Source organism: Lycium ferocissimum, chromosome 1, assembly GCF_029784015.1.
Source record: "Lycium ferocissimum isolate CSIRO_LF1 chromosome 1, AGI_CSIRO_Lferr_CH_V1, whole genome shotgun sequence".
NCBI lineage: Eukaryota > Viridiplantae > Streptophyta > Magnoliopsida > Solanales > Solanaceae > Lycium > Lycium ferocissimum.
In genome coordinates this window covers 23,628,546-23,638,371 of record NC_081342.1, presented here as the reverse complement: position 1 = coordinate 23,638,371, position 9,826 = coordinate 23,628,546, and the positions used below count along the sequence as shown (strand labels likewise).

General features: G+C 36.3%; 1 protein-coding gene across 1 annotated transcript; it reads left to right on the top strand.

Annotated features, from left to right (window-relative positions):
- Positions 1-4,520: 4,520 nt before the first annotated feature.
- Positions 4,521-5,336, top strand: LOC132063436 (uncharacterized). Its single transcript, XM_059455975.1, has one exon. The coding sequence runs from the start codon at positions 4,521-4,523 to the stop codon at positions 5,334-5,336; it is 816 nt and encodes a 271-aa protein (XP_059311958.1).
- Positions 5,337-9,826: the final 4,490 nt, after the last annotated feature.

The following is a 9,826-nucleotide window of genomic DNA, read 5'->3' as shown; positions in this document are numbered from 1 at the left end:
TTTGAATTTATATTAAAACTATCATCGCATAAAAATTTCACCACAACTTAAACAAACAGAGGCATTCCCCACTCCCCTCACCCCTGCAACAATAACAAGAACATATTTAGTAAATATTGAAGCACGACCTCTCAGACTATCACCGATAGAAAACTCAATATGTCTCATTGACCACCCCTAACTGCTGGTGTAAAACTCACTGAGGAAAATATGTATTTCAGAAGATATAATTATTTGCAAATACTAACTGAGAATCTGAACTGATACCAAAGCTGGTTAACTGATAAACTGACAATCAAAATGACCGATAAACTGAGAGCCTAAACATACAGGAAATCCTTTTAAAATTGGTTTAACAGGTAAATATTTTCTTGAAAAGTACAAGCAAGGGCCCTACATGCGCAGAACTGCCATTCCGGGCGGGGAGTGCGGGCCATCTCCCGCTGACAAATAATTAAAACTTGCAAGTATATGGTAGTTAACCCTGGCCTGTGTGGCTCTCATGCTCAGGGAGGTTTACTACTTTTTCCAAACTGTAAGGGAGCACATCAATAACGAATCTGAGCTGAACATAGAAATTGCAAGCAAACTCATACAACATATTCACATGGCAAGGTCATATTGCCACAATATACATTTTCTGAAAAACTAAGTCATGTATCATACCAAACACATAAGGCAATATATACCACATTCGTTACTTCTAGATTATTGTTTTAAGTTGTAATTAGGGAATACAACTTTATGTTAAAGAAAAACTAACAAATCCTACATATCACTGCTCAATTTTCTTTTCAAGATTAACCCTAATTAAAGTGACAAACAAAGTCATCGTAAACCTAATTAGACCAATTCTCAAACTGTCTTGATAGAACTGTCTTTGTCCATTGATGTGCTTTAACCAATCTAACAACTGGATACATATATTTATCATTGGCAAACATGGAGCTTAAGTATTTTGCTGGTAACTTGTCTACATACCTGTTTAATTCTATCAAGTTCTAACGGAATTCTTACTTTACTATTCAATCTCAACATTCAGAAGAAGTATTTTACCGAAGTTCCAAAATTAACTTTGGCGTCTCATAGTCAACCTAACCAGGAAGCAAATGCCAACCATTCAAAAGTACAATTACATTCTTCTCAAGAATTTCATTTGAGTTCTTTAAAGTATGATCCGGGTGAAAGAACTCCAATCTTGGACTATCATCCAACTCATCATGATGTTATTAGAAGAGCATACCTTCAGAATGGTCCTTGTCAACCTCGGTTGTGTAACATCCCGTATCTTAGAACTCATATTAGACTTGTATCATTAGAGTTTTAGCAAAAAAATTGAAAGTTTGTACGTATTACGAAAGTGGTTGACCAACCTACTTCGGGCACCCGTAACTCCTTGATTAGTTGATAATTTGAGAAAACTTAAACATAAAAGTTGTGGCCCTTTGGAATAGCTTTCCAAAGGTATCTTGTGGAGCTCAAACAGAGCTTTGTACTAAGGGTTATGCCTATTTTACTAACACTAGTTAGAGCAGAATTTTCAGATTTTGGGTTACGTTTTTTAGCCTTTTCCTACTTGAATTGGGACTCCCTATTTTATGAAGCAAAAACGTCCATAACACTATTATAAACCCTAAGAGACTATTCTTTTTCTCTCTACCTTCATCCCTAAAGAACCTAGACACTTCAATCTTTCAAGAAACTCATTCTTGCAATCAAGAAAAATCAAGAAATCTTTAAGAATTTGGTTTGGCAATCTAGTTTCCTAAGGTTGCAATCTAGTTTCCTAAGGTTTCCTCCAAGGTAAATATTTTAATCAAGAACCTTTGTATTCTACAAGATTATCATTTATAAAGACTAGAATAAATCTATCCATCCCGTTACCCTATAAAAATCAAGAGTTGTAAAAAGTTGGAGAAAACTCTAGTATTTTTCTGTTGAGTTTTATTCTGACCAGCCATATTAATTTGGTGTTTCCGATAATCTAACCGTTGGATCGAGCCCATATTTTAACTGAGTGTTCATAACACATAATTCTAAAATACGAATGGTGAAGATTCGATTTGGAGGTCCAGAGTAGTACCCTTTGAGCCACGAACAGTAGCTATGAAAATCAGTGAAAACTCTTCTCAAGGTTTCAAATTCAAAGCTTTTGGAATTCTTCTTCAAAGATTCGGACTTTTCTTCAAGTTTTGGAGCAATTAAGGTATGTAGAGTTACTATCTACGTATGGAAACATCATTGTTCTTCCCCACGCCTCATAATCCATAAATTATGATTCTTTACGAAAATTAGGGTTTCTATACCATGCTCATGATAACCCTAGGTCCATGTCCATGATTATATTATGTATGAATTGTTATAATTCCATCATTGAGTTTTTAATATTTCTTTATGATTATTAAGAATCTGTCCGTAATCTATGGAAAACCCATATATCTCATTCCATGGGTTCATGCATGCTAGTTTATGATATATTATGTTATTTTCAACAAAATACTATACATGTTCTACAAGTTCATGCAAGCAAGCTATAATTCATATATCCATGTACAAGCAAGTTATATTCATGAAAACCATGGGCAGCAAGTGCCACTTGTTTTACATGTTCATGTTTTTGGGAGTTGCTTTAATTACCGAGGAAGGCTTCAGATAGCCTGAAACTATGTAGCCACCGTGGGATGAGGATCACTCCACCCATGTCCTGGACGATCTCTCATAATGACTGGATCCTTTCATATTTTATTAAATCTCATGTTTCCTGTCAAGGACTGAGTGTTCCGGCATGATGCATGCGCCGGACATGTATCGTTTTATAAGTTATTGTTCTCCCTACTTATGATATTTTTACCATGTTATATTTATTTATTCTTGTTCATGACCAGGTTTCAGTTTCACTTTCAGTTCTTATCATTATTATTTCATGTCCCATGTTATTTCATTCAGTTGCTTTACATACTAGTACATTCAAAGTGTTGATGTTCCCTTTCTATTGCCTGGGGGCCTGCATTTCACGATCTTTGGTACGGACTTACAGGACGACAGATGTACTCTATAGGATCATCCACGTATCAGCTTTTGGTGAGCCCCATCTTCTTCGGGGTTTAGTCATTATTTACTTTTATGATAGTTATGCATTTAAGGTATGCTGGCCTTGTCCCAGTAAGTATGTTTAGCATTTCAGACTCATGTTAAAGGTTTCATAAACTAGTCAGTGTGTCATGTCAGATACTCAGAGTCGTGTATCCATCTTTGGCTCAATTTATGATATTTCCGCATTAATGTTTTAAACAAGTATTTTATTAAATATTATGACATATCATGTTTTTTAAATGCTCATCACATTACCTGCTATATTCTGCTCATGTTATGCCTCATGATGATTCAACAAGTTATGTGGTTCGTTCGGTCACATGCAGTAAGGCACCGAGTGCCGTGTTTCGCCCATGCCATGGTTCGGGGCATGACATGTTGCTAAAACATGAGTATCCTCAAACGAATATTTCTGGATCAATGCGTCGTTTTAAGTCTGAATGGTTTGATGATATATATCATGATTGGTTGGAGTATAGTGTTAGTAAAGATGCAGTCTATTGTTTGTATTTTTTATCTATTTAAAGGCCATAACACTAATCAAGCTGGAGGTGAAGTAGTTTCAACTATTAGGTTTAAGAGTTGGCAGAAAAAGAAGTCTTGGAAAACATATTGGTCTACCGAATAGCCCACATAACCAGTCAAAAAAGAAATGTCAAGATTTGTTGCGGCTACAACAGTCTATTCAATTTGCACTTGGAAGGCAATTTGATCAATTTAAGCATGCGTATTGGGTTCGCTTAAGTGCTTCAGTTGATGTAATAAGACTTATTATAACTCACGATTGGCGTTTCGAGGTCACAATGGATCTAAATCATCACTTGGTATGGGTAATTTTCTTCAAATTCTCTCATGGTATGAGAAAAAGTGTGATAAATTTTGTGATTATGTACTGGAATAGGATCCTCAAAATGATCAAATGACTTCTCCAATGATTCAGAAAGATACTGTGAGTGCTTGTAAGATAGAAACAATTAAAGCTAGTCTTGAGGAATTAAATGGTGACTACTTTGCCTTACTAGTTGATGAGTCTTTTGATGTGTCACGCAAGGAGAAAATGACTATTGTCTTACGATATATTGAAAAAAATGGATTTGTGATGGAGCGAATTCTTGACATTGTTCATGTTCAAGATACTAGTGCTTTGTCTCTAAAGAGGGCAATTATTAATTTACTTGCTCAACATTCCTTCGCCTCTATCAGATGTGCGTGGACAATTTTACGACGGAGCAAGAAATATGCAAGGTGAGATCAATGGCCTTAAAATGTTGATTTGGCAAGAAAGTAGATCGGCCCATTCCATTCATTGTTTTGCTCATCAACTTCAACTAACTCTTGTTGCGATCTCAAAAAAATATATTGAAGTAGGAAAACTTGTAGTATTGGTTTCAAATATTTTGAATGTATTGGAATCTTCTTTTAAGCGTATGGATGAGTTTCAAGATTCTCAAAAAGAAAGAATTCAAGAGGCATTAGATTTGGGTAAGCTCACAACCGGTAGGGGCTTGAATCAAGAACTTGATCTTTCAAGAGCTTGTGATACTCGTTGGGGATCTCATTTTAAATCTTTTAATGATTTTATTCTTATGTTTGGCTCTATTCTTAATGTTCTTGAATCACTTGTTCTTGATGCACGACTATTGGATGAAAGAGCCAAGGCAATGGGATATCTCAAAACTTGTCGAACATATGAGGTTGTGTTCATGTTGCATTTGATGAGTGATGTTTTAGGAATAACAAATGAGCTTAATAAATGCTTACAAAAAAAGGAGCAAGATTTGGCAAATGCCATGCTACTTGTTGAAGTAGCAAAAAGAAGGTTGCAAGCGTATAGGGATGATAGATGGAATTCTCTTATTTCTAAGGTATCTTTGTTTTGTATCAAGCATGGCATTTTCGTACCTAACTTTGAAGAGCCATATGTTAGCTCTTTAAGATCACGATGGAGACTTCGTTACAATAAAGTCTCACATCATTTTCATGTTGAAGTGTTTTGCAATATTATTGATTGGCAACTTCAAGAACTTAAAGATTGTTTTGGCGAAGCGACGACTGATTTGCTTCATGGAATTACTTGTTTGAATCCAATTGACTCATTTTCCAGTTTTGACATTAGAAAGATAATGAAAATGGCTAAATTTTATCCTGATGACTTTAATGATTCAATATGGGTACTCTTGAGAATCAACTTGCAAGTTACATTATTGATGTTGGTGATGTTGATGAAAGGTTCTTCAATATAAAAGGGCTTTGTGTTCTTTCGAAAAGATTAGTTCAGACAAAGAAACATTCAAATTATCCTCTTGTATTCTGCTTGGTGAAACTTGCTTTGCTTCTGCCATTTTCCACTGCATCCCTTGAAAGAGCTTTTTTGACAATGAAGTTTATCAAAAATGACTTGTGGAGTCAAATGAGTGACGATTTTTTTAGCGGTTGTTTGGTGTCTTATCTAGAAAAAGTTATATTTGATAATATTTCTAATGATACTATTATTAAGACATTTCAAGATATGAAACCTCGTAGAGTACAATTGTAAAACTCCTGGTTCTTGGTTAGTCTAACCTAGTTTCCACTCTAAAAGCTTACTAGCTTTTGTTTTTGCTTCAAAAGCTCCCAAGCTCTTGCTTTTGTAATATGGCATCTTCCTGTTGCCTTTGTTAATGGAAACTTCTTACTTCATTAGCTTTTGCTTAGTTTATTAGCCTTTATTGTGGCATTTTATTATGACTTGTGATTGTGAAGCTATTAATTCTTTTGTTGTGATGGTTTATCCTTACTGAGGATGACTGATCTAATGCAGGTTATCTATGTATATTTATCTGAACTATTGAGGAATGAGTTTATTCCATAATCCAGGAGATGGATCTCCGTGTAGCCTTAATATGAAATTGAGAAGATATTCAAGTCAATTCCTACTCAAAGGAGGAAAGAAATAAAAGGAAACTTTTTTTTTCTTTATTGGTTTTTTAGTGTGATCGGGATTTAGATCCTTTCTAGAAAAGGATTAGACCTAGTAATATAAATACATGCTAGTTCGGATTTATTAAGGACAGAACATAGAACGTAAGAGTATTCAATCTAGTAACTTACTTTCTCCTTTGATATTAATAAAAGTGTCGGTCGTTCTCCGTGAACTAGGATCACACCGATCCAAACCAAGTTAATTACTGTGTTTTTATCGTTTTCATGCTAACAATTTGTATCAAGAGCCTATAGGTCATGAGATTTAGAAGACAAAAAGACTATGGCATCTATAAAGTTTGAGGTAGCAAATTTGATGGGCGAAGTAATAACTTCAACATCTGGAAGATCAAGATCATGGCGTTATTACGGAGAGAAGGATCAGTCTATGCTTTGGACGACTCGTATCTAGAAAATACGAAAGAGGCCGAAAAGCAGAAGATCGAGATGGATGTGTTTAGCGCAATTCAATTATCCTTATCAGAAAGCATACTATGTGAAGTCAGTACCGAGAAAATAGCTGCGAATTTGTGGAAGAAACTTAAAGATCTCTGCCAGAAGAAATCAGTAACAACTAGAATGTTGTTAAGGCAGTGTTTACACACCTTCAAGATAAAGACATGTACAACTTTACAGGATCATCTTAATGCTTTTAATAAATTGGCTATGGATCTTACTCATGCTGATATTAAAGTGGGAGATGAAGAACTAGCGTGCACTCTACTATTTTCATTATCACCGACGTACAAAGGTGTCACGACCCAACCCCGTAGGCCGTGACTAGTGCCCGAGCTGGACACTCGTACACACCTGTTAACTATAATCAGCTCACAATTAGCATAATAAGGCACTTATATATAAAAAGGCAAGACGTCGTCTCAAAACTGTCGCATATATAGACACATCATAGCAACCTGTCTCCTGAGGAGTTACAACTTTCAACAGATGATATTACACATAGGCCGGCAAGGCTGTTATAATATGGGGGAACGTCCCAGCCATATACGAGTCAACAAGGCTACCATAACACACGGCTTCCAAAATATATATATATATATCTACGCAAGCCGACAAGGCTGCCACTACACACAACATCTTAAAACACACATATATATATACGCAAGCCGACAAGGCTGCCACTATGAATGGGAACACCCCAAAACATAAGTCATACAGACAGAACTGAACAATAACTATATACAAACCCACACATATGTCTACAGACCTCTAAGAGTGACAACAGTATCATATGACGGGACAGGGCCCCGCCGTACCCCTGGCTAAGCATATATATACAACAAAAGGATCTGTACCAAAAATATAGGCTCCGGAACAAGGGAGCACTCCAAGATAGCAGTAATAGATATCCTAAGTGGCGGATCACCAAAACGAGCGTCCGTACTGCGGCATGAAACGCAGCCCCTCGAAGAAAGCGGGGTCGGTACGAAATATGTCCGAGTATATAAAGCATGAAATTCAAGAAACGAGATTATAACCGAAATAAGAAGTACGTAAAACAAGTACAATAACTTTAATACCATGATGCTTGCTTTTTAAACACAAATCATGTATGTCAATATCATATATCATATCCGGCCCATTATAGGACTCGGTGAACATGGTCGCCACCCCGTATTTGGCCCCATGACACGGCATACTCCAGAACACAGCATAACTCCGTATCACAGCATAACTCCGTATTATAGCATAGCTCCGTATCACAGCATAGCACCATAACACAACATAACACCATAACACCATAATATATATATACCGTACCCGGCCCTATAGTGAGGGACTCGGTGAAAGATGTAATAACAGAATGCACAAACAGAGTAGTGCGTAACCATATGCATATAAATCATCTTTTGAGACTCAATAGATAAGTAGACTAACAACACTCGAGTATCGGGATGATAGCCATATTAAGTTCTCTCTAAATATCACTACGAACTATATTAAGGAAAGTCTCGGGGTCATAGTCATGTATCAAACCAATACGAGACAGCGTATGAAAGTTAAGGACGTTATTCATTATAGAATCCCTAAAGAATAGGAACTCTTTATGCATCATTTACTATCCAATCATATGAAGACTCGAGGGCAATAGCTTGACTACATTAAGAATTTTAATATCAAGAAGTGAATAAGAATCATAAATCATACTCGGAACTTATGAATAGAGTTACCCCCAAGCTCACATCTTATCTTACTTACATCTAGGACATGCCAAAAGAAAGAAGGGATAGGCTTTACATACCTTTAGCGTTTACTCGCAACACAACACGTATACGCTACCCAATAGTACTTTAACCTATATTAAGATGTCAAGAACTACGATTAGGCTACGAGGGAATTCAAAACGTATTCTAACGTTAGTAACTCCTTTCTAAATAATTTGATGACATTTCCTTTACATTCAAATCAACCTCATACAATCAAGCCAACACCAATGATCATGCGTTCAAGTGCTAACCCGAGACCATTCAAACAAGACTCGAGAACACTTCGGACAACCCGCATAATATTCAAAACAGCCCAACCAACATACAATACAACCCGCAATCTTCCCAACTCAACAAGAACAACAACAACACATTCCTCTCTTCCAAATTCGTGAACTATACCAACAACCACACGTTAACAACATCATTCACACAAATGCAAGAAACTATATTAACATCATATTAGCTTCTACAACAGCCCACAAACAATTACAACTCCAACTTGAACCATTAAACCTTCATTTTTATCATAGAATCCACAACAACAACAACCAAAAACACTAAGTAAATTTAGTTCATCATTCCTACACAAAACAGCCCTACACGGCTTCAACACCAACACATATGGTTCCATAAATTTCATTCATTTCTACACACTACAACACGCACAAACCATCCATAATACATGCCAAGAAGATTGAACCTTACCTTTAACACTTGGCTTCTCAACTTGGCTCCAACTTGTGCCTTGAATTTATACTTGTTCTTGTTGCCCTAGGATCAATTCCACACTATTACACATCTTCTAAGGAGTTGAATTGCTTGGAGAAAATTAAATTTTGATCACTAATTCACAAGCTCAATCTCGGCCAGCCATGGCCGAGAGCTTCTCTCTCTCTTTCTAAATTTCTATGTTTGTAAAGATGATGAAAATGGCTTGCTTTGTCATCAATTATCCTTATATATGATTCATATAAGGTGGACACATGTCCCACTCATGGCTTGAGCCAATCAAATTTGGCCAAGCCATGTGTGGGGCCCACACGGCCACTAATGGCCTATTAATGAAGTAATTAAGTTATTAATCCCACTTAATAATCTAATCATGGTTAATTAATCCCTAATCTCCAATAATATTTCTATACCAAATAAAATTTATAAGCAACTTGTGCATTAAAACAAAACCGGAGGTTAAAAGTCTCTACCTCGTATCCCAAAATTGTCTTGTCCTTAACTTGTCGCGATTAGCTTTAGAATATCCCAATGTTTAAAAATACGGGATATAACAAAAGGCGTAGTTAATTCAATGATGTATAGTAAGGAGGTGTTCACATTACAGATAGTAAGACATGCATTGAATTCAGATGAATTAAGAAACCATATCAACAATGGTGAGAGAGAGGACCATGGTGAGGGTTTGATGGTTAGAGTTCGCTCGAGCCAAAGAGGGAGAGGAAAATCAGTAGCTAGGTCAAAGTCTAGGAAAAAGGTGAGTGGGAAGGATGCTGAATATTGGGGTTGTCATCAAAAGGGTCACTTTGAGAAGG